The sequence below is a fragment of the Anthonomus grandis genome, chromosome 14 (assembly GCF_022605725.1).
Source record: "Anthonomus grandis grandis chromosome 14, icAntGran1.3, whole genome shotgun sequence".
Lineage (NCBI taxonomy): Eukaryota > Metazoa > Arthropoda > Insecta > Coleoptera > Curculionidae > Anthonomus > Anthonomus grandis.
The window spans coordinates 6,318,439-6,344,515 of record NC_065559.1 but is presented as its reverse complement, the minus strand read 5'-3'; the positions used below and the strand labels follow the sequence as shown (position 1 = coordinate 6,344,515).

The window sequence follows — 26,077 nt, the reverse complement described above, 5'->3', positions numbered from 1 at the left end:
TAAAGGGAAGCCCTCGGGAGCAGGATCCATCCATCCACCACCACCACCACCACCACCACCGCCGCCGAGAATTTCATTTAATTAATTTGAAAGACTCTATTAATTATTATCGTCATGTTGTTGGGTTAAAGGGTTCAGTTTAGTGTCGATTATGATGATGTCGAAAACGGTTAGGGAGCAAAAAACGCGAACCGTGTATAGTATCGATCAAATCTTGGGATTCACTACGTCGTCTACGGAAAATTGTGGTAAGTGTTTGATTTTTTTGATTAGTAAAACCTTTTTATTCTTGATTAACTATATAGTCGTAATTTTTCTAAATATCTTTTTTCTTTCCTCAAACACATTCTCAGGAATCTCTCTATTTTGGTGCAAAGAACTTACATGTCAAAGTTTCCAATTTGACTGTTCATATTAAACATGTTTTAAGATATAATTAAAGTTTTTATATTTACGAAAGAGTCTTCTTAAGATTACTGATATTGTATCTTAAAAATTATTTTCAAGAAAAGTGAAAATTTATGATAAAAATTAGCAAAATAATTCCCCAACCAAAACTGGCTTAGTTGCTCATATTCTTAACTCAGAACCACATTTTCTACCCTCAAATTTAACATCAGGACATCCCTCACAATTAAAATAAAAAAAAATTAAAATATTTTTTTGGCTCATAAGTTATGCCTAAAATTATCCACTAATGAATAGAAATCCTAGTGTTATAAAGAACGTTTTATTTAATACGAATATATATTCAGTTTGCTTATTATTTTTTAACTGTTGCAATATTTATGTAAAATTATTTTTTTCAAGTTATACACGACTTTTTTTGATGTTTGTATATTTTAATTCCCAATATTTTTAGATTTTGTATTTTTTTCATTTAAAACTTTACTGAAAATTTCCAACAAAAAATAATTTTTTTAATTTTAATATTAAATACATTTTAAGCTTAACTGTGATTTTTAAATAAATTTAATCAAGGTTTTTAAATAATATTTATTTTTAATTATTTGGCTCAAATATTTTTATGTTTCTTGCACGCAGTTGTTTAAATGTAGGATCCAACAATTCTTACGTTTGTCTCAAGTTTCAATACTGCCGACGATGGATATTAATTTTGCTAATTAAAATTATAAAATCATTCATACTTTTTACCTTTCAAATAATTTAAACTAAAATTTATTAGTTTTAAATAGAATACATACAATTTTATGAAAATAAACCTAAAGGAGTTTACACGCTTTTAAAAAAATATATACATATTAATTTGTACAATAATATTTGAAAACCTAGAAAAAAAAATTGCTGGAACTCTGTCTCATAGGATATGAACCGGAATGAGCCTTTGCACTTAACAAACCTTAAGATCTTCTCGAAGTATAAGTAGAAATAGAAAAAACCTTAAAAATACTAAAATGTAATTAATTATAAGTTGAAAGGAATAAATTAATATTATTAAAAGGTTACATAATAAGAAAAAAAAAACTTGACACTTTCCTATAAAATCCTATCTTTAAAAAACATTTTTAATTTAATAAAATTAAAAAAAAACTGAAAAACAAAGAATGTTTTAAAAATATGTAATTTTTGAGCCATTTTAACTTTAAATGTAAATAGTTATATAATTTAAAATTTTGCTGCAATCAACATTTAAGTATAGGAAACTCTTATGATTTTTCTCTTTATTTTAGAGCTTTTGAGTTGCCCTCTTTTTTATTGAAACCCTTCTATTCTGATTATTTCTTAAAAAATATTTTATATTAATTTGGTGTTATTGGTCTCTCAGAAACTTGATTGTTTTCTCTTCAAGATGCTAGTGCGTTTAATAATAGCAGTTTTAATTTTGTTAAGAAAGATAGTGGAACTAGAGGAAGGGGTTTACCAATTTATATAAGAATGCTACTTAAATTTAAGTTCAGTTTTACCTCTAGTTCCCTTGTATAAATACTAAAGAAAATAATAACAATATATTATTTAAAATCATTTATTGATCGCCTTCATTTAACGTGCATGACTTTATTAACTCTGAAGACCTTTTATCCTTGCCAGTCTCCTTTTAGGACCTTGGCAGAAACAAAAAAATAATTTTTAATATTTCTCTTAATATAGGAAAGTTTTAAGTATTTCGATTTTTCAAAATTATTTGATTATTTAACAAAAATTTTCATATTTTAATTTTAATTTTTTAGTCTTTTTTTGACCGCCAGAGGGTGCCAAAGTTTTAAGATTAAAATGGTTAATTTGATTATTCTGATTATTTCTTAAAAATATTTTATATTAGGTTATAAAAATAAAATATTAATACACTCGCCGGCACAAAATTCCGCCACCCTGAAATATTGGCCAAGTTTGATGTTTTATAAATTTTTTATTTTTTATCAGATTCTTACGATTTTGCCATCAGTTTTTAGATACATTTGTTGTGATTTTTTAAAATCATTTTGTAAAGTAGTAATTTTCGATTAGGCTATATTATACAGGAGTAAATCAACTGTGGTTTTTTCTCGTAATTTCAAAAGACCCTATAGGTAAATTAAGGTGAATAATTCTGTTTACATACTGTTTCTTGTAATCTTTGATGTATTCTAAACATTTCGATTTTTGATTCATTCCATGATATCATTTCTGCTGCGAGCTGCAAATTTTTTATTAAAACGCTGATTTGAAGCGTATTTTTATTAGGAGAAACAAACGCTAGGTATATCATAAAGTCAATTAAAAAAAAAAACAATTTTAATAGCGTGTATTTCCTCCTCTCGCAGCAATAACAGCTTGCAGTCTTCGCGGCATCGAATGAATAAGGTTCCTTATTCTTTCTTGAGGAATAGCCTCATATTCTTCGATCAGCGCTAGTCGTAAGTCTTGCAAGGTTTGTGGTTGTACAGGACGACGACGAACGGCCCTTTTAAGTTGATCCCAAAGATGTTCTATTGGGTTGAGATCCGGGCTACATGCGGGCCATTCCAATATTGGGAGTCCAACTTCATCCAGATATTCGCTCACTACATGTGCAACGTGACGTCTAGCATTATCATGCATTAATGTAAATGGGTTCCCAATGAATGGAGCAAATGGGACAACAACTTCTTGAAGGACTTCCTCAATGTAACGGTGGGCGGTTAGAGCTCCATTTTCAATAAATACAAGATTGGTGCGTGCTTCGGTAGAAATACCCGCCCAAATCGTGACTGAACCGCCACGATATGAGATTTGTTCTAAAATGGTGTAGTCAGCATATCTTTCATTTCTACGTCTGTATACCCGCTCACGACCATCCGGCGTCCTTAAACAAACCCCGGATTCATCTGTAAATAGTACGTTTGCCCACTATTCTAGAGTCCACTCAAAATGCGATCTTGCAAACTTCAGTCGATGTTGTCGATGCCGAGGAAGTAATTGTGGACATCCTGCTGGCCTTCGTGAATAAAGTCCAGCTTCTGCTAATCATCTACGTATCGTTCTTTCATTTACACTTACTCCATGAAGTATTCCCATGAAGTCATTTTTTAGACACACAGCAGTAGATCTTCGATCTCTTAAAGAACTAATCGTGACAAAGTGATCATCAGCTGCAGTGGTCATTCTCCTTCTGCCAGAGCCTTGTCGTCTAGTAAAAATTCCCGTCTGTAAATACCTATTCCAGGCATCTCGAACTGTAGACCGCGGACATCTCAGAGGACGGGCGACATAACTTTTGCTACGGCCATCCTCTATTAACGTAACGATTCTACCCACGTCTGCTGGAGTTAATACCATATTAACACACAAGTGCTGCGAGAGGAGGAAATACACGCTATTAAAATTGTTCTTTTTTTAATTAACTTTATGATATACCTAGTGTTTGTTTCTCCTAATAAAAATACGCTTCAAATCAGCGTTTTAATAAAAAATTTGCCGCTCGCAGCAGAAGTGAGATAATGGAATGAATCAAAAATCGAAATGTTTAGAATACATCAAAGATTACAAGCAACAGTATGTAAACAAAATTATCCACCTTAATTTTCCTACAGGGTCTTTTGAAATTACGAGAAAAAACAACAGTTTGTTTTACTCCTGTATAATATAGCCTCATCGAAAAATGCTATTTTACAAAATGATTTTAAAAAATCACAACAAATGTATCTAAATCTGATAGCAAAATCGTGACAATCTGATAAAAAATAAAAAATTTATAAATCATCAAACTTGGCCAATATTTCAGGGTGGCGGAATTTTGTGCCGGCGAGTATATATATGGAAATGAATTATATAGAGTTTCTTGATTATTTCTAAATTATTACATATTTTTAATTAAATATTCTGAAATTTTCTCATTTCTCTGAATTGCTTATAATTTTTCTAATTTAATAGTCTGTTATCTGAAAAAATTAGTTTATTTTTGTTTACTTTGTAAATCTAATATATTTTTTACTAAAATTAACAAAAAAAAATACATCAACCTTAAACCGTTCTAAGTAATATAAATTTACACACAACCATGTTTTCTCCTTCAAACACATAATTTTCTTAATGATAACTTCTAAGATATGAAAGCCTTGGCGTGAAAACGATGTATGCCACATGCAGTAGGTTTTGAGAAATCGCCTCTGGAAAATCATTTTAAATCCACAAAATCAAAATTAAATTCTTTTTATTTGAATTCGGTTGTAAAAGATAAAACACCTTACCTAGTCTTATACCGACAAAAAGGTTTAAAAAAAAATCACTAGATTTACTTTTTTGGAATTTAATTTGCAAAAAAATGTGGCTTGTATCCTTTTACATGAAAAAATCAAGGTTAACTGAAAAAACATAAAAGTTAAATGAAAAATAAATTAATTATCATCACTTAATGGGTAGTCTTCATCCAAATGCTCTATATCCATTGGTAATGCCCCTTCTTGACTAACCAGTTTTTTTGCGCCAATATCCAAAAAAAAATGATGGCTTACTTCAGGCATATACGGTAGCAAAAGTGATAAATTATCAAGTTTTTTGGGGTTTATTTTTATTGGCTCCATATATTTTTGTTTTAAACATTCTGTTAAACATTGCCTTCTAATACCTTTTTTTCCAATATTTACATTTTTAAAATTTTCATTTAAGTAATGTTTTATCTTTAAAAGGTTGGGATTTACGCTGTCAAACTTAAAGATACAAATTTTGCTAAAGACAACTTTTTCTTTTTCATCGGTAAGCTTTTTTTTAGCAATATTTCCTTCTAAAGATTTGAATGAAATAAAGTCTTCTCTCTTCATTACAGTAACTTTAAACGGATTGGTTCTCTTACACTTACTTACTGCCTCATACCAATCTGCTGGTTCATATACTGTCTTTATCTTCTTTTTATATTTCTCTATCATAGCAAAGACCCTATCGGTCAGAAGATGAGTATGCCCCACTACTAAGAATCTATGGATTCAAATACACCTTCTGTAACCAACTGCTTCCACAAGCTCATTAAGACCCAGTTCTTATTTTGACCTCCGCAATTATCTGTATATACAATAAGGTTTTTGGGAAGGTGTTCTTGTTCTTTGAAATGTTTAAAGATTATACTGGAAATCTCATCGCTACCTCTTTTACCCGTATTCTCAGACCACATGTACATATAGCCCTTATCATTCACACAGTCATGGACTCCAAGATTATATACCCATACCTTCCTTAAGTAAAAATCAGGACCAGTTGTTAAAGAGGGTACAGGGAGTGCTTGCTGAAGGTCAAATGATAATACGTATGTATCCTTTAAAGCAGCCATTTTTATTTTATCCTTTAAAGTATTTTGCATTGCTTCAACGCGCCTTAAATGCAACTTCTTTTCTGTCTTTAACTTCTTTAGAGATTCTTCATCTTCTTTAGAATTTTCAATGTTTACATCTAGTTCATCGCATATCTTGCAGGTATCGCTTCTTGGTAGCTTAAATCCTATATTAAGCTCAGAACAAAATATCCTTCTGTATTTATCCTGACTTATAGGTATTATATTTTCTTCAACACACCAAGGCTTATAATAATCATAGTATAAAGAAGATATATTGAGGTCATGATTAATGTAAGTTTTATGAGGATTTTTTTTCCTACTGTAATGGCTTGTGTATTTTGGAATAATATTAATATGGTCTCGAGCTGACTGGCAGGCCTCCTCCGGTATTTTATTATGGCGCACTAGAAACTTCCCTCGTTGATCTGGTTTAGGTGTGGTTAGGCCTTCAAGCATTTGTTTGTGCAGAAGCTGTAATCGCCTCTGAGACGTCAGACCATGAATGGAAATAAATTCTCTTTTAGATATTTTTACATCAAAGCCATTGAGCCTTACAAAATAGTGAAAACCAAACTTCCGAGAAGAGACAGCTCTCTTTGTTTTCTTAGGGTATGAACGTTTTTTTGGCAACTGCTTTATGTTATGAAATAAATACGCATTTTGCTTGTCATAATCGCCAATATTCCAAAAATAGTCAAAAATTTTATTTTCTGTACCTTGAAGCAACATCCTACAGTTTTTGTTGCAACCACATGGTGGACCTAAGACTCTGGCTTCAATATTTTTGCCTCTTTTATTTATATAGGGCGAACCAAGATTTCGACATATTTTTCTTAATTCAGATCTTTCGACGTTTTTTTTTCTCTATCTAGTTTTGTTCCTTTTTTCAGGGGTAGGAAGTTCAGCACGGCGTTTTTTTCTGGATTCCTGTAAACAAAAAATTCGCTATATATAGTTATTTTAGTACTCTGACAAACATATTGGGATGATGATAGCAAACAAAGTGAATGTTATGTCAAAAAAAATTATATTATACCTGTGAAAAATGTCATACTCCCGTAAGGGAATTGCCATAAACATTATTACAGATATTTTAAGAAAATACACAAAAATAATGGCAAAAATACATAGCTACAATTTTTAGTAAAAGGGTTTAAGCCACATAACCTCAAATACATACCTGTTGCTCTTCACAGGATGATGCACTGGATTCATTTTCACTCTCTACGTAGTCTCTGTCTTTTACACTATCGTCAGAATTCCATCCACCGCTATTTTTTTTCACTAGAATTACTTGAAAACTCTTTAAACTCTCGAGAATATCCGGCACGTGGGCTACTCATGATGGCGGCTTGTAACCGAAAATTTTCATCACACAGCAGATTTTGTGAAAACGACACTTTAGCACAGTAGCGCCATCTATTGACCGATCATAAGAATATGCTGTATGTAGCTAGTACCTTTATTTCCGAGTAATTTCAAATAAAAAAGACGGATTTTGTGGCTTGCATCCTTTTCACGCCAAGGGCTTCATATATTAAACCTTTTCATATATACGAGTATTGATGAAAAAATTACTCTAATACTCTTAAGGATGTCGGTACTACATCTAAAATATATTTTCAAGATTAGTGAACATTTGTGATGAAAATTAGTGAAAAAGTTCGCTAACGAATAATTTTTTGATTACTCAGAACCGCACGTTTTTTACCTTTAAATTCACCCTCAGGAAATCCTTTAAATGAAAAATGGAAAAAAATTAACATATTTTTGTTGAGTCCTAAGTTATGTCTAAAACTGTTTGTTATTAAATAAAAACCATAATGTTGCAATTGAGTTTTAGCGCTTAGACGTTAGCGCTTATTTAAAAAAAAATGACATAAGCAGAAAGAAAGTACATATGTATATGAATAACATATTTAATATTTTACGGCTAAACCATAAAAGAAATTTTACAGGATAAAAAAAGCTACAAAAATTTGTCAGCTAATATTTGAGAAGCAATTTAAGTTAACTTGATTTTAACTTTTGGGCATTAACATAGGTAAGCGCCTATGTCAAAGTACGTCAATTTATATAGTTATAAACGCTGCAGGTAAATAATAAAGGCTACTTAGAAAAAAAAACATCTTAATTTTAAAACTTTGGCACCCTCTAACGGCTAAACGAAGCAATTTTGGTAAAGGCAAGTTGGCATAAATTAGGCAAGTTCTATTTTAAGCCAAGGAATTTGTGGTTAAGCATTGTACACTCAGTTCACAGACACCCTGTATGAATAAAATATTATTATATAAAAAAATAAGTTATACTTACTCTGTTAATTATTTCGAAATGGTCGCAATTTACATTTCTATAAAATTATTTTTTTTAATTTATAAACGATTTATTTTTTAATGATGTTTGCATATTTTAATTTTCATTATGAGTTATTTTGTATTTTTTAATATAAAATTTAAAAAAATTATCTTCTCATATATATAAGTCCTCCAAATATCGTAGTAATAAATCGTGCCTGACATTGTCACATGCTTTCGCGTAATCAATATAACATATAAATAATTCTTGCATATTTGCATACATTGTAGACAGTACTAGATTAGCATTTGCAGAATGAACATAAGCCTCTCTAAAAAAGTAATAATATTATAATTGCCATTATCTTTGATAATATTTTTATAAATGAATCGATTATTTCTGAAAGGGCCTAAGTGCCGTTTCGGACATTTTGTTTTTAATATGCTACAATAAATTTTGAGCCAAATCCTAGCGTTTGGTGCAGAAAAGAACTAAATTCAATTATTCCTTATGTAAGAGTAAAAGTTAAACACTCATCATTGCCCAAAATAACATTTATATTCCCGTAATATTAATTATAACGTATATATTTATTATAATAACGAAATATTCGTAGCAAACAAAATATTCGACAAACTTCAGCCGATATCTTTTTTTCACTGCCTCCTGCCTCGCTGCGATTCTCCACCGTCCTGGCTTATGGCTGACGCATCATTTTTAGAATTCCTTAACATTCGGCCATCCTCTTCTGATCTGACCTCAGATCCTAGTAGTTCCCCATCTGAAATAGATAAAGAATATGACATACTTCTGATAATCTTACCCTGTTCGAATAATAATTTTCTTTGCACCCCAGAAACATTTAACATAAAATCATGATCAATGGATATATCGAACCTTACGACTCTTAATCTTGTGCATAATGTTTGATCTTAGTACCTCTTAGTATGTACCTTTTTCATCAAACACCTCACATTTTATTAACCATAATTTGATGTTGTGCTTAGTATTTGGTGCTAGTACCTCATAGAATGTACTTATTTTACATAACTCACATTTAATTTTGCCCCTTCGGCCTTATCATTTTGTTAACCAAGTGAATTCTTACCCTTTAGTATAATCCACGGTTTCATCTTATCTACCGAGACCACTGTCTTTATCCCTCGAAAATTCTCTCTCATATCCTGGACTTCGTACCTGTCATTTAAAAGGACGTTAGTAACCTTGAACGGTCCTTTAAACTTAGCTAACAACTTGGCCAAAGGTGTTGTACCAATGGCTGTATTAAAAGTCATGTTTAATGGAACTTTGGACCTTCTTGACAACGGTATCCCAACGATCTTCAGCAACACCAGCAGCACTGCACGAAAGTGCGTTTAATATCGTGCGGTTATACCTTTCGCATTGCTCGTTTACCCTTGGAGTTGCTACCGCATTTAGGATATGTTTCAAGCCATAGTCCTCACAAAACTTCTTGAACGTCGCTGAGGTGAATGCGGTGCCTCTGTCTGACACAACTCTTGTTGGTGCTCCAAAAATATACATAATGTTACTTAAAGCATTGACTACGGGTTTTGTAGTTACGTCCTTTACAGCCTCAATAAAACAGAATTTTGTAAAGCCATCCACTACAACTAGCAGATACTTTTGTTCTTTTTACTTTTTATAAACGGCCCAAGATGATCAATATGGATTGTGTGGAAGGGGGTAGCAACTTTTTCTAATGGGTGGAGATACCCCTCCTTTTTACCACTAGGGTTTTTATAATAAAGACAGGAAAGGCATGAAGGCACATACTTCTTTACATATTTTCGAAGTTGTGAAAACCACTAATTCTCTTTTTCTTCAACAGTCTTTTCAAATCCGAAGTGACCTCCATTATCTTGACACAGCTGACATATTTGCCATCTACAGTCCTTGGGAAGCACCCATAGTGGCTTGCCTTCTTTCATCTTTTTATATACCTTATCATCGTGTAATTCATATTTGTCAAAGTACTGTTTAGTTGATCTATTAATAATTCCTCTCTTTAGTATGGTATAGATAATTCGAAGTTGTTCATCTTGCATTTGAGCCACTACTATCCAATCGGCTTCTGTAACATCAATCGTGGCTACTTCTAGATATTCGGAAACAGGGTTCCGACTAAGGGCGCCTACATGTCCCATTGCCGATCCAGGTCGGTGAATAATTGAAAAGTTGTAATTTTGTACTGGGAGCCACCACCGAGCGACTCGCGGGATCATATCTTGTTTCGCAAATGAAGCACGTAACGCACTGCAGTCCGAAACAATATCAAACTTAATACCTAATAGATAAACTCTAAAATATTGTAATGCTAAAGCTACCGCTAAAGTCTTTAATTCGTAAGAATGATACATTCTTTGTTCAGGGCTCGTTTGCTTACTGAAGTATGCTACCACTTGTTGGTTTTTATTATTAATTTGAATTAATATAGCGCCAAATCCCAAACCACTAGCGTCCGTGTGTAATTCTGTCTTTAATTCTGGATTAAATATCGCTAACAGCGGACGAGATACTAATATTGATTTAACCTTGGTAAATGCATCTTGTTGCTCACCTGACCAAGCAAATACAACATCCTTTCTCAGTAATCTTGTAATTGGCTCCACCAATACACCATAGTTACGAACATACCGACGAAAGTATCCGGAAAGACCTAAAAACTGCCTAACTTCTTTTATATTAGTGGGCTCTTTCATATCTATAACGGCTCTAATTTTTTCCTTACAGGATCTTACCATAGAAATACTAATTTCCCGCCTTAAATAGTTAATCTGAGATTTGAAAAAGTAGCATTTGCTTAGTTTAAGTGTTAATTTTCCCTACCTTAAAGCATCTAATATTATCCTTAGTCTCGATAAAGCTTGTTCTATATTGTGCGCCGGAATTATAAGATCATCCAAATAGGCAAAAACAATTTTATTTAAATAATCTTTAAGCACCATATTTATTAATCTCTGAAAAACTGCTGGCGCGTTTGTTAGCCCGAACGGCATCCTTGTAAACTCATAATGAGATGACGGTGTGATAAATGCAGTCTTTTCAATCGAGTCTTTATTTACTGGTATTTGATAGTAACCAGACGCTAAGTCCAGGGTTATAAAATATTTATGACTTCCTAACATATCAATTTGATCTTTGATTAAAGGAAGTGGATATTTTTCTTTGACCGTGATTGCATTTAACCGGCGATAATCAAAACATAGACGATTATCGCCATTTTTTTTTTACCAATAGGACCGGACTAGCATAAGCCGACTTTGATTCCCTTATAATTCCGTTACACAAAAGTTCTTGTATTAATTCGTTAACTATGGTTTTTTCATAAACAGACATACGATATGGATTATAAACTATAGGTTCGCTAGACTTACATGTTATTGTCAACTCAACTAATTCGGTTTTGCCTAATTCTTTTAGATTAAATGATATCCTATCTCGATATTCCTTTAAAAGTACAAGTACTTGATTTTTTTCCGAATCCGTGATATTGCCAAAATTCAATAAATCTAACGTTATTTGGTTTTGCAAAATAGTATCAATTTCTACGGAGCAAATATTTTTAAGCCAAAAAGTATCATTACATTTAAACATAGCTATTTGAGGTTGATTCAAATAGTCAGAACCAATAATAACATTATATGAAAGACAACTATCATCATTGATGATGAAGGCACTAACATTCCCTACTGAATCATCAATTTTAATATGAACATCACTAACAGTGTTGCACGATATGTAGTCACCCATAAAACTCTTTAGAAATACGGCATTATCAAGTGCAATATTTTCTATTTTTAGTTTTTCAGCTGCTGACTTTTTAATAAGAGTACAAGAGCTTCCTGTATCTATTAAACAATTATAAATTAATTCGCCATTAATATTAATATTAATATTTTTCGTATAAATATTTTTTTTTAAAACAATCTACCAAATTTACATTTTGCACTTTATTTTTATTACGAAAACACTGATTTTTACTATGACCTAATTTATTACACAATTCACACTTAACTATAATTTTTAGACAATCTTTAACAATATGTGGTCTCTTGCAATTATAACATATTTTGTGGTTAGAATATGAAGGTTTAACAAATTTACCTTTGTTGGCATTTGCCGATTTTTCTCGAACATTCGTATAATTAGAAACATTTAATTTTTTTGAAAGAAAATCCTGATTAACACTATCTAAATAACTTACTAATAACCCAACTGACTTAAAATTTGCCGCCTAAGCTGCTAGTTTAATATTCTCATTGCTTATTCTCTCGATAATACAATCTATTAAATTTACATCACTAATATTTAAATTTAATTTTTGTAACCTAGCTAGTTTTTCAAAACAATAGTCGCTTAATTTTTGATTAGGCATATGCACATAATTCGCGGCCTCAACAAATAATTTACCAAACTTAATCTTGCATGAAAATATTTCCATTAATAATACCTTCATTTCGGCCCATTGTTCACATTGTTTTTTTTGTGAGTCATACCATTTCCTAACATTACCCCTTATTCTAGATGTCGCAAGTTTTATGATTAAATTGTTGTCCCAATTATAAATGTTGCTAAGTTCATCAACTTTGGTTATCCATTCTTTCGCCGTCATGCTTTCATTGGAGGCATCAAATATAGGTATTAAAGACTCATTGACACTTACACTAGCATAAGTACTTACAGTTTTCTCCTTACGTAATTTTTCACTTCATTTTAATTGCCTTTTTAATTTTTTTATTTGTTTCTCTGCACTGTCCGAATCACTAGATGATGAACTAGAGGATCGTGTTCTACTTCTTTTCTTATGTTTTCCCATAGTAGACGTGAATAATTCCACTTCTGAAATTGTAAGAGTAAAAGTTAAACACTCATCATTTCCCAAAATAACATTTATATTCCCGTAATATTAATTATAACTTATATATTTATTATAATAACGAAATATTCGTAGCCAACGAAATATTCGACAAACTTCAGCCGATATCTTTTTTTCACTGCCTCCTGCCTCGCTGCGATTCTCCACCGTCCTGGCTTATCGCTGACGCATCATTTTTAGACGCAACACTTACTTGCATTTCTGGGTGAGAAAATAATGGTGTAGTGCAGAAAGGACCTAAGTAAACTAATTTAGCCCCTTTAAGAAATAAATATTAAAATGTGTGTCGTGCTGTATTTGACCTTGCACTGCGCTCTGTTTTGTTTTGAAATGCAAGCCTCGTGTGTCGAAATATTTTTAGTGATTTACTGGCTTGGATACTGTGTGCATGGTTGCTGCCAGGCAAATCAGAGGTGCTTGCAAGTAAGTTTAATAAAAGTTATATATTGAATAGTCTAGGTATATAGTACCACTCCAGTACCACTTTGTGAGTTTTCTTTAAAATTTCTGGAGTCGTCAGCTCATTTGGTCGACCACTGCGATGCTCGTCTTGGCAGCTCATACGGCCTCGTCTAAACTCTGCTACCCAATATTTTACTGTTGTTAACGAAGGAGCAGACTCACCCAGAGTAGAATTCAGTTCAGCTTTTATATTGGTTGGGCTGAGGCCTTTCAAATAAAAGTATTGTATCACATAACGATGACCAATTTTCTCCATTTTCATAAATTCACTGAAAATTATTGATGGCTGCCAAACAAATACTAAACAACGTGGCGTCTTCAAACTTGAAACATATGCTTTATAGATTGTATACCTACTTTCTAATACACTGATATTTTTCAAACTACTGCCGACATCTCTAGGTCAGGCCGGGTACTTCTGGGACCACCCTCGTATAAAAAGACAAGCCTGTCTACTGAATCTCAACAAAGAAATGTTCCTCGATCTCAAAAAACTTCTTTTCTATAATAATTTCGACCTTTAGTTATTATGTATATAGGTCTGAAACTTCAGGTTATGTATTAATAGCATTCTTGGTGTTAATCACTTCCATTTGGCTTTACCGAAACACAAAGCCAATTTAGTATTGAATGGCCCAAAATACCAGCATATCCTGAAGACATGGTGCCAATTTTGGAAACAAAAATAGCCCACTTGCAAAGCCTTAATCAATGGGTATAACCAGAAGATAAGCAGAAATTTTACGTCCACATAATAAATTCCTGGAAAACCAAGAAATCCAAAGCTAAATAACCTGAACCATCTTAATAGAACTGAAAACCATGGTTTTTTCGATTTTGTTTTAAACTTTGTGAGAATAATGTTGGCTGTTTTTCACAATAAAATTACCATATTAGGGGATTGTATAAAAACCTAAAAAAGTAAATTTATAAGTAAAGTATATTTCTAAAAGGACCTAAGTTAATTTTTTTGAAAAATCTGTCTAATAAAGAAAATCCAAAATTCTACATTGATTTCAATAATTTACACCTTTAACCGAACCATACTAATAAAAAAAACGAATAATCAATTTAAAATATCAAGAGGTTAAAAAATAAACAAAATTTTTCTGTTTTTCTCAAAACTTCTTATAATATCACTTAGTCCCTTTAAGAAATAATTGATTCAAATACAGAAATCACGTTAAAACAAACTTTAATAAATTAAATTTAATCTGCTCATACTTGTTAATCATTTACAAATCAAATAAATCTCATGTCGATATTAGTTTAAATCGACGATATGTTTCAATTGGTTAGTACTGCAGAGTGGCATATAAATATGCAAAATAATTACCTCCCTAATTCCATATTAAAATCCTATTTCCCATTATGTTGTAAAGTCGGATCCTACATACGTACATCACATCATCAAAACTCTGGCCTTTTATTCGGATCGTAAATAATCCGCTTAAATTTTATGGGAGCCGAATTATTACCGGGAAAATTCTTTATGCGCCTTTGATTATTGACCAAATTAATTTAAAACAAAAGTGGTATTTTCCGATGATGCATAAATCCGAATTAAAAAAGGTGGGTGGGACTTGAAAATGGCAGATTTTAATTGAGGGCGTAGATATTTAAGCTTTTTTTTTTAGTTCATTCTTTTGCACAGATTACAGACATCGAAAGCAGACATAGAGGCAACACATGAACGCTGTAAAATTGGAATAAAGAAGTCAATTTGAACAGAAATAATTACAATAAAGGGAAATTGGAAGAAACGTGATTATGAGTAAGAAAATGATTGCATTGCATACATACATACTTTTATTAATATGAAACACGTTTATACAAAAAACTGAGAAAATAAGAGACTGAAACATATACAAAGAACAATCTAACGCAGCTACATCAGTGGATATGGACTAGCGTATATTAGAATACAACCATACTAAATTCTCCAATTTACTAGAAAAAGACTAAGGACTATATGTATCCGGACTGAAATGTGGATGAACATTATATTTTAACAAGAGAAAACTATTAGGGATATCAATACGCGCTAGACCATTATTTGGAATAAACTTCGTTTCACCTATAAATTAGCCATTCTCAGAGACCAAAGAAGTCACAGCTGTATATTATTATATGAATGAACACGAAATACTTAATGGAGATATGACTTTGAACATGGCAAATTATGCAGAATTGCGGAATCTATAGGGATTGTGTATCCATGGTCTTTTTCTCGAATATAGGCAAAACTAATTTATGTTATTTTGAAATGAGAAAGATATGTATTGGGAATGCCCTCTGATGATCGGAGAATACATTATAATTCATTCGGTTACCCCACAACAATGAAAGTTCATTTTGAAAATCAAAGATCAAAAGCTTTACTGACAGCAATGAAAAATCATTGAAAGGCAATTTCAGCCATTCATATGAAGAGAATAAAGCTATTAACCACAGCTATTTACTTTTAGCTTGCCATTTAAATCATCGTTGCACCTTCTCACTTATTGAAGATTACTAACAAGACCTTGTGAATACTGAAAGGATGCTAGAGGAAATAATATAATACCAAAGAAGCTCCATATTCGTCCATGCATTCGTCTTTCATGAAGCTTCCGAACACTTGATTGTTTTATCCTAATGTTGACTTCTGCTTAACTTAGAGTCCAGTGTTGTGTTACTGTTAAGGACTAATCGTTCCACGGATATATATAAAAGCTTTGTTTTGGTTCCTGTTAGAATCGTCCTAGAATTGTTTTGCACATGCGCAGATTGTTTTATGCGTTTTGGTTAAATTAGAATTGATTCCGAATTGAAAGTTTGGTGTTTTGGTTTTTTTTTGGACCGGTTCAGAATTGTTCTAGAATCGTCCAAAAATCCCTGCTCGAGAGTAGGGATCAATTCAGAATCAGGCAGTTCGCACATGCGCAAAAAATATATCCTTACACTTTTACCCGACTTCACCAAATTTGAGAAGAAGAAGAAGTAAATAAGTAATTTTTTATGCTTTGTTTATTGTTTTTCTTGTAGATAGATTTCACTTAACCTAAGAATTATCTATTGATTTTTTTTAAGTTTTAGTTTTTTAAAATAAAACGTTGGAATATGTATTCTCAAATGGATCAAGATAGTAAGTAATTTTAATTTCACAAGATTATAAAGAGTAACTCTTTAACGGATTGTTTTTTTTTCAATTTTAGTGATCCATCAAGAAATAATTGAATATTCTTCAATGCAAGGAAGTGAATGTACTGAAGCAGATCAATTTTTAAATTCACGGCCGAAAACATTGGCATTAATTGAAATATATAGAAAATATAAGGCAAGACTAGGTTCCTTTGAAGTAAAGTCTATGAAACGCCTTTGGGAAATTGTTGCAAGAGAACTTTCCAACACATTTAAAATGACCATAAGTGCTTCAAAATGTGAGAACCGATGGAAGACACTTGAAAGAAATTATAAAAAAGTTATTGATAACAATAACAAAACTGGCAGGTCACGCAAAATTTTTGAATATGAAGAAGAGTTTGACCAGATCTATGGAAAAAAGAAGAACATTACTCCTACTATTTTACTTTTTAGTAGTTCTGAAATTCACTCAGAAATTCATGTAAATAAAGAAAATCAAGGAGGTGATTCTTTCAGCAGTCAGAGAAAGCAGCTTAGTATTATAACTCCAAGTAATACACCTCGTAGTACACGTTCGAATACCCCTAACATGGAACAACCTGTTGAAATACCAGTATTGCAGATCCCGGAAAATATTTCAGCGACTGTATCTACTCCATCTGTAAAACAAGTGCGAAAACAATCGGTAAGACGCAGTACCTCTAGCTACAAAAAAAGAAATGACATTTTATTAGAAATGAAGAATGACCTAAAAAAATTTTACAATGAGAAGTCAGCTAGAGATGAACGAAGGTTACAGTTGGAAGCAGCAAAACATGAAGACAGGGTTCGTAGAACAAATATTCTGCAGTTATTGGTACAATCAACTAATACCCTGGCCTGGGAAGCAAGGCAAGACACTGAAGATACCCAGTAATAGGTGCCATAAAATAGGGTTCCTTTGCATATAGGGTAAAAAGCATAATTTCCATCATAACACCCTTTTCAAACAATAACAATCTTAAAATACCTACAGTAAGTGTTGTCATCAAGAATAATATCAATATAGTGTAAATAAAGCAGTCATGAAATGTATTCTCTGAACCCTAGGTGCTTAGTAACCCCATTATATGAGACCTGCATTTGTTTTGAACCTAATAATATACATTTATGTTATTACCTCTATAATCTTAAGGCGGAACGCTTTGTGATTTAATTTAAAAAACTGTGATCCTTATGTAAGGCAAAAAGGCTGTTTAAAATTCTTAAGATTATTTTCCAGAATGAGTTTAAGTTTTTTTTTAATTATAAGGTAGCTATAATTGCCTCAATCAATAATTTGGTCACCTGTCAAAAAACATCAGCATTCCACATGTCAAACAATGCCTTAGACAATACTATGCACATGGAATTTAAATTTTCATGCAGGTGGGAAGCTAGTTTTTATACAGTTGACCATATCAATGCGGCAGCTATACTTATAAGAATCTATATTTTTTGTGAGAAATTTATTAGTTTTAAGTACACATTTGTATTTTCCATAGTCTTAAGATTAGCAAAGTGTGTTTCCTTTTTTGTTAAAAATATTACTTAGGATATGTAAATTTTTGTTAATTATTTCTTTTGCTTATTTCATAATACTTATATGTATGTATATACATATAAGTATTATGATTATTATTGTATAATAGTGTGACCCATTTGTTTGTGAGACAACTCAAAAATACACTTATTGACAAAAATAAAAGGCATATTAAAGTATAAACAGTTTTTTATTTATTTTACTGATTAAATAATAGGGCAGCTACGTAATTCCTATAAGCGTTGCCAGCCATGTTTTCCTCAATATTTTCTCCAACATATGGAGGTGGAATATTATCAGCTCCTTGAGGCTCTTCAATCAACTCCTGCTCTAGATTTAAAGTTAAGTTGTGCAAAACACAACAGGCTCTTATAAAATGACATATCAATGTCTCATCTCTAAGTTTTAGATGGTATAGCTGCCTAAATTTTTGTTTTAGAATTCCAAAGACATGTTCGATGACAATGCGACAATGGCTTAATTTGATATTAAAATTTTTTTCAATTTCACTCAAATTACCATTGTCCTTATATGGTGTCAAAACATTGCGTAGACAAGGATAGGCACTATCTGCTAGGATAACTTTTTCTCCACATCTTTCGGGTAAACTATGAAATAGTGGAGAATTATTAACACCCTTGCATCGTGCACCGATGAACACATCTCTAATTTTACGGCTTGAATCACAGACTACTTGAAACTGAAAAAAGGAAACATTTAAGTTAATTGTCAAATAAAACCTTGTTGTCGCCAAAAAGGAATGGGACAGTCAAAATTATTTTGGGTTTACTCAATCATCATTTTAACCCAAAATGACATTCTCAAAGTCAAAAAATACATGCACAAATTTTTGACTGTCATTTTAGGTTGAAATGATGGTCGAGTGGATGAAAAATAATTTTAACTGTCTAATGCCTTGTATAAATTCAACCATAAAACTTACCTGAATGGAATAAAACTTCTTTCTATTCAAATAGCTCTCTGGATCATTTTTAGGTTGGTCAATCCTAACATGTGACCCATCCATAGCCCCAAGCACACCAGAAAAACCCATTTCCAAAAATTGTTGTTTAATTACAACTTTTTCGTTCTCTGTTGGCCAGCATATTACCTCTTTCGACTTATTACTTAAGAAGTAAGTTACATTGTGTATTAAAACATGTAACGTACTTATAGCAATATTAAATCTGTCACTAACATCTCTAAATGAGGCAGCTTCATGACTTGCGTACCAAATAAAAATACATATTGACTTTTCAGCACCAATTCTTAAAAATCCGGTGTCTTTTTTAGGATAATATTCAGACTCCTGGAAGTCTCTAGCTAGCTCTATGACCACAAGTCTCGGAACTTTAAAATGCTCTAAGAATTCTTGTTCTGTATACATGGGCATTATGCTCTCGGCATAGTTTTCATTTTTCTGTCTATGTTGCAACACTTCTGGTATAACAACTTCCAAAACACCCTCTAAATCGTCAGAAGAAGCTGATGTATCGCTAGATGTTAAAAGCTCCTCCTAATAAGCCAAAATACATTGTGTAAAAAAAATCTTTGAAAAATTAACTAGGTACCTACTATTAATGCAGTTACATTCATTTTTATTCCAGTCCTAATGTTTAAAATAAATATAAAGGTCCAAAACCATAGCAATTAGCAATATTCAAAATTTCAAAAAGTTGTGTGTAGTAAATAAACAATCAGAATCAGCTGTTTACTGTCAGTGCGTCAAGCGTTCGGGTTCCATACCATGCAGAATTGAAACGGGAGCGATTCCGGATTTTACTTTACGGCGCAACGAGTTCTGCGCAGTTCTAGAATAATCCCAAAATCGGAACCAAAACAAAGCTAAACACAACGCCGGCGTCAGTAGCATCGCGCATCTCACCGCGCTTGCGTTTATAGGAATATAAGTAAAACGACCAGTCGACGGTCGAGTCAGTCCCCGTACGATCGATGAAAGGTGAGGTTTTCGCGCGTCACCAAGATCAAACAAGTGACGTCATTTTGTACTTCACCTAATTAATAACGTTTTTGTACGTTTTGTTAAAATGTCATGTTTCTTTCGATGTGTAATAAAAATACAGTCCATATCTTTAAATTGTGTTATTAAATAAAGTCCACTATTATCAAAGGTGATAACATATTCTGCTCCCTCGAGTCGAATGTGTGAAAATAGCCAGTTTTTTATCGGACTTTAAAACTTGGACCTTATTTGAACGTTTTTTGTGACTACTCTAGGACAATTTGGTGGCAATAGTTTTGTGCTTATTGCGGACTATCAAGGACCTTTGTTAAATTGTACTGTTTTTATTGAAAGCTTTAGGCTTTTTTAGTAGCAATTTTGTGAACCACAGTGATTTTTTAATTTTTTTTGGATCCTGAAGTGATTCTTAGAGTGCCTATAAGCTCTAAATACATATGAACCGTAATTAATAAGAATTTTGTGTTGTGGAAAGGCTGATGTCAAAAGTGGGCAAGTCCTATTTTGCCTAAATCCCTTCTTGAATAGCAGTTTATTTGGCGTTAATAGGGTTGTTATTTTGATTTGTTTGACACTTATAAATATAACTCATTATGGCTGAGGAAGCATTTAAAAAGTTAAATATTAGTCGTGGCGCTTGTAAAGTTCAAAAAACACATTTTGAAAAAAAAATAGAGGAGTTTGAAATGCAAACCGCTTTAGGTGATGTTGAGATGTGTGAGCTTACGAATCGGGTAGAAAAAATAGATGAAATTTATAACAAATTTCAGAGTATTCAAGAAGAAATCGAATACATCTCCGATAACTTAGAGAAAGAGTTAGAAGAGAGAGCTTTATTTGAAAACTCTTTCTTTAGCTTATTAGCTAGGGCACGCGCTCTGTTGAAAAAACATAGTGTGGTAAATGATGACGTTTGCAGTAATGTTAGCAGCGATAAAATAAGTCAAAATGGTGGAGATTTGAGTGGAATTAGGTTACCTCAAATTCCTTTACCTAGAGTTTAGGAATTTATTTTTAAGTTTAATACACACGAGTACTAGCTTAGTGCCAATTCAAAAGTTTCACTACCTCCGCGGTTGTTTAGAAGGATCAGCTGCAGAAGTTATAAAATCTTTAAATTTTTACGCTGCAAATTATGAAAATGCTTGGACGACTTTATGCGAAAGATACAATAATAATCGTCTGTTGGTACATACGCATTTAAAATCATTATTTGAATTAGAAACTATAGACCGTGAGGCGGCAGACAAAATTAGAAGTTTAGTTGATAGTGTGTCAAAGGGTTTAAATGCATTAAAAACTTTAAATCAGAACACTGATCATTGGGGTGTTTTGATTGCATATTTGGTTAGCACTAAACTCGATAGAAATACAAAGCGTGAGTGGGAAAAATTTAAAGGTACTCGTTTGACAATATTGGAATGGGACGATTTAAAGCAGTTTTTAAAATCCAGAGCTGACTTTTTAGAGACAGTTGAACGGAAAAATACTGTACCAAACTCGGTGCAAAAGGAAAGGTTTTACTCTTAAAGTCGCTATGACAAAAATAAACAGAAATCTAGCAGTTTTGTATCAAATGAAATAAAATGTATTATCTGTCAAAAGGATCATGTCATATCTACTTGTGAGTCATTTTTTAAATTATCAGTCTATGATCGCGTCGAAAAGGCTAAATCATTGAGGCTTTGTTTGTCATGTTTAAGACCAGGTCATTTTAGCAAATTTTGTAGGTTTGGTGGTTGTACAAAGCCAGCCTGTAAGGGTAAACATAACGTTTTATTGCATCTTGATTATGGCATTAAAAACAGGGAGTCTTTAAAAAGAACCCGCAGAACTCCGAACCTCCACTGAAGAAATTGTATTCTTATCGACGGCTATAGTAAAGGTGCAAGCCAAGAATGGTGCTTAGTCATCTTATATAACTTCTGAGTTGTGTAATAAGCTTAATTTAGACATGCAGCAATGTAGGCTTCTAATTAGTGGCATAGATCAAAATGCTTCTGAAGTAAAGTTTAAATGCGAATTAAATATTAGATCTTTACATGGTATTTTCAAGACTACTTTGAATTGTTTAGTTATGCCACATATCACTAGTAGCATTCCAGCTGTTTATGTAAACACAAACAGACTTGTGATTCCTAATAATGTAACTTTGGCTGACCCTTCCTTTAATAAGCCAAATAAAATCGACTTAATGATTGGCAATGATTTATTCTATTCACTTTTATGTATAGGTCAGATACGTTTGGGACCTCAAAATTCTATTTTGCAAAAAACTAAAGTTGGATGGGTAGTTTGTGGGCCTATGGCAGTTCCACCTTCTATAGGTACTTACGTTTGCAATCTTAGCGTAAATGAATCAAAAGGTATTGCATTTTAAGAAAGTTTTGGGAAGTAGAGCAAGAATTTTCTAGCAATAATAAAATATTCTCTAGTGAGGAGAATGAATGTGAGGCTCATTTTCAGAGAACTTTTCGTAGAGATGCAGACGGCAGATTTATTGTGTCTATGCCGCTTAAAGAACCGCTAGAAAGTTTAGGTGAATCAAAAGATAAGGCTTTTAAGACATTTTTGAACCTAGAGAGAAAGTTTGAATCTAATCCATCTTTTAGGGAAAAATATATCCAGTTTATGAAAGAGTATGAGTCACTTCAACATATAACTGAAGCTAGTGAAAAAGAGTGTGATTTCGCGTATTATATGCCACATCATGGGGTAATAAAAGAAGAGAGTATCACTACGAATCTTAGAGTCGTGTTCGATTGTAGTATGCTAACAACATCTGGTAAGTCGCTTAATGATCTACAAATGGTAGGGCCTGTGTTGCAACCTGATTTATTGAGTATTTTGTTCAGATGTCGCGAGTATCAGTTTGTGGTGTCTTCTGATGTTACTAAGATGTATAGGGCCGTACTTATTGAGCCAACACAGCGACCGTTGCAACGAATCTTCTGGCGCGAATCACCCCATGAGAAGGTTAAGATTTTTGATTTAAATACCGTGACATACGGTCAGTCTGCTGCTAGCTTCTTAGCAGTCAGATGTTTAGTGCAATTAGCCCAAGATTGTAAGGACAGTTTTCCTGATATTTCTAAAATCATTGAGACATACTTTTACGTGGATGATTTTTTGTGCTCAGTTGACTCTATAGAACACGGGCAATATGTGTGTCAGAAAGTGTCTGACGTTTTAAAAACTGGTTGCTTTGTATTGAGAAAGTGGCTTTCAAATGAGCCTGAAATTTTGAGATCTGTGAGTAATGTGGACGAAAGTTTTGGAATTTGGTCAAGGCGAAAATACCAAAACTCTCGGGTTGACGTGGTCGTGTAAATCTGATTATTTGACATACAGGATAAAGATACAAGAAAAGTCAAGTAGAAGTACAAAACGTGGTGTTTCGAGTGAAATAGCTTCGATATTTGATCCTTTAGGACTTCTTGCACCATGTGTTGTTGTTGCTAAAGTTTTGCTCCAAAAATTGTGGCTTCAGAAAGTATCCTGGGATGACAGTTTGCCAGCTGAAATCCACAGCACCTGGACTAAGTTTTGTGAAGAGTTACCTTACATAAATGACCTTAAAATTCCACGTCATGTTACTTGTGTAAAGCCTGAAAAAATCGAGTTGCATGGGTTCTCAGATGCGTGCGATTATAGTTATGGTGCTTGTATATATCTAAGATCAATTGATGCACAGGGTATTATTACAGTTAGATTGTTGTGTGTTAAATCAAAGCTTAGTCCTTCAAAGCCTTTGACTACCCCTAGATTAGAGTTGTGTGCTGCATTGGTTTTAGCTCGCTTAGCTGAAAAGGTTCTTAGGTCTTTAACATGTAATATTGAGAGGTGTATCTTTTGGACGGATTCGTCAATAGTGCTGGGATGGTTAAAGACTGCTCCTAATTTGCTCAAAACTTTCGTAAGTTGCAGGGTGAATGAAATTCAAACTTTAACCGGAAATCACGAATGGAGACATGTTACTTTTGAAAACAAGATAGCTAATGTTTTATCAAGAGGCGTATTTCCTCATCAGATTTCAAAATTAGATACATGGTGGAATGGTCCATCGTTTTTATACCAACCTGAAGAAAATTGGCCCACTTCCATTGTTACCATTCAAAACCTTTCTGAGCTGCGTCCAAATAGAAAAATTTTTAGCTTTGTTTCAGTTAATTTTCAAGAGCAGGTATTTAGTCAGTTTTCCGAATTTTGGAAACTGGTAAAGTTTTTTGCTATTTGGTTAAGATATTTCCACAACTTGCGTTGTAAAGTTTCAAAGAAACCAAATGAACATAGAAAGGGTCGTATTAATTTCTTTGAGCTGATTGAGTCTAGGAATACTTTAGTTAAAATTTCTCAACAAACTAGTTTTCCCAATGAGTATTTTTTATTGTTGACCGAAAAAGAACTGCATTCCAAAAGTATTAAGCTTAAATCCATTCATGGATAAGGATGGGATAATGCGCGTAGGAGGCAGATTAAATCAATCTAATTATGATTTTAATAAGAAGCATCCTATGTTAATTTCATCAAAGCATCGTTTGGCTAGGCTTATTTTTGAGTTCGAACATAAACGTTTAATGCACGCGGGACCACAGTTGTTACTCTCATCTGTGAGAGAAGTATATTGGCCTATTGCTGGCAGAAATTTAGCCAAGGCTGTCGTAAGAAAATGCTTGACATGTTTTCATTTTAAGCCGCAGCAAACTAAGCCTATTATGGGTGATCTACCAAGAAACAGATTGATTCCTGGTAAAGTTTTCGATGTAGTTGGTGTTGACTACATGGGACCCCTAAATTTTAAAGATAAAAAGGGACGCGGAGCAAGGTTGCTAAAATGTTATGTGAGTGTTTTCGTGTGTTTTATAACGAAAGATATTCACCTTGAAATCGTGTCTGATTTGAGTAGTAAAGCTTCGCAGATTTGTTTCACGTCATGGAAAACCTAGTCATATTTATAGCGATAATGGCACTAATTTTAAGGGAGCTAACCGGGAATTAAATGCTCATGGTGAATATTTAATAAATGAGAAATGTCATCTTGAACAGTTGTATTTAAACGAACAGACCCAGTGGCACTTCATTCCAGTCAATTCTCCACATTTCGGTGGGTTATGGGAAGCGGGTGTCAAATCTTCAAAACATCACCTAAAGAGGATAGCAAGTAACGCACATTTTACTTTTGAAGAGTTGACAACTTTATTGGCCCAAAAAGAGGCTATTTTGAACTCCTGGCCACTTACTCCCCTTTCAACTGATCCCAACGATTATAATCCCCTTACTCCGGCCCACTTTTTAATTGGAAAAAGCCTGACCGGAATACCCGATCCTAATGTGACACTAATGTCCGAAAATAGACTTTCCACATATCATACTACCGTGGACATCAGTCTATCTAGAGTCTGGAGAATTTCCTGCCGTGTAAGCACATTGGTCTTAAATGAGAGAACGACTTGGTAAATATAGTCATATAGGAATTGTAAATTTCAAATCTCAGGCACAAATCAAGTTTAGATTTATGAGACTTGTATATGAACCACAAAATATGTTTCAATAAGAATGCAAGATTTAAATTGCGCGCCATGTTTGACAGTCATAATGTCACATGATTATGATGTGACAGGTCGAAAGTAGATAGATGCCACATTACACAGTAGAACAACGCGTCCTGGTTGTCAAAAACTACTACTACAAGTATACCAAGGAACCTCCATATCTATCCATGCATGCGTCTAACTATCATAAGGCATGTTTCCGAACATTTGATTGTTTGGATTGTGAGGACCAGAGCTATCTCTAAATATTTAACTTTTTTTAACTTGCAGGGTTAGGTAGCCTTGTAATTTCCGCCTGTTGATGAATTACACTATTGAGAATGGATAATTAAACCTTCCTTATTTGTCAGTTTTTTCTCTTTTTGCGGAGCTTATATTAGATTCAAATGATGTATTATCAAACACGCCTTCTATGTCCATTAAAGTCAATAGCATCAATTCTTGATTTTCCAGATTT

At 32.9% G+C, this 26,077-nt stretch overlaps 1 protein-coding gene across 1 annotated transcript in view; it reads left to right on the top strand.

Annotated features, from left to right (window-relative positions):
- The window catches only part of LOC126744803 (paired mesoderm homeobox protein 2-like), a 63,136-nt gene continuing 37,059 nt past the window's right edge, over positions 1 to 26,077 (top strand). The window contains exon 1 of the mRNA XM_050452365.1: positions 1 to 248. Within this exon, the coding sequence (XP_050308322.1) occupies positions 152 to 248 (97 nt within the window). The 5' untranslated portion in view covers positions 1 to 151. The remainder of the gene's footprint in view (positions 249 to 26,077) is intronic.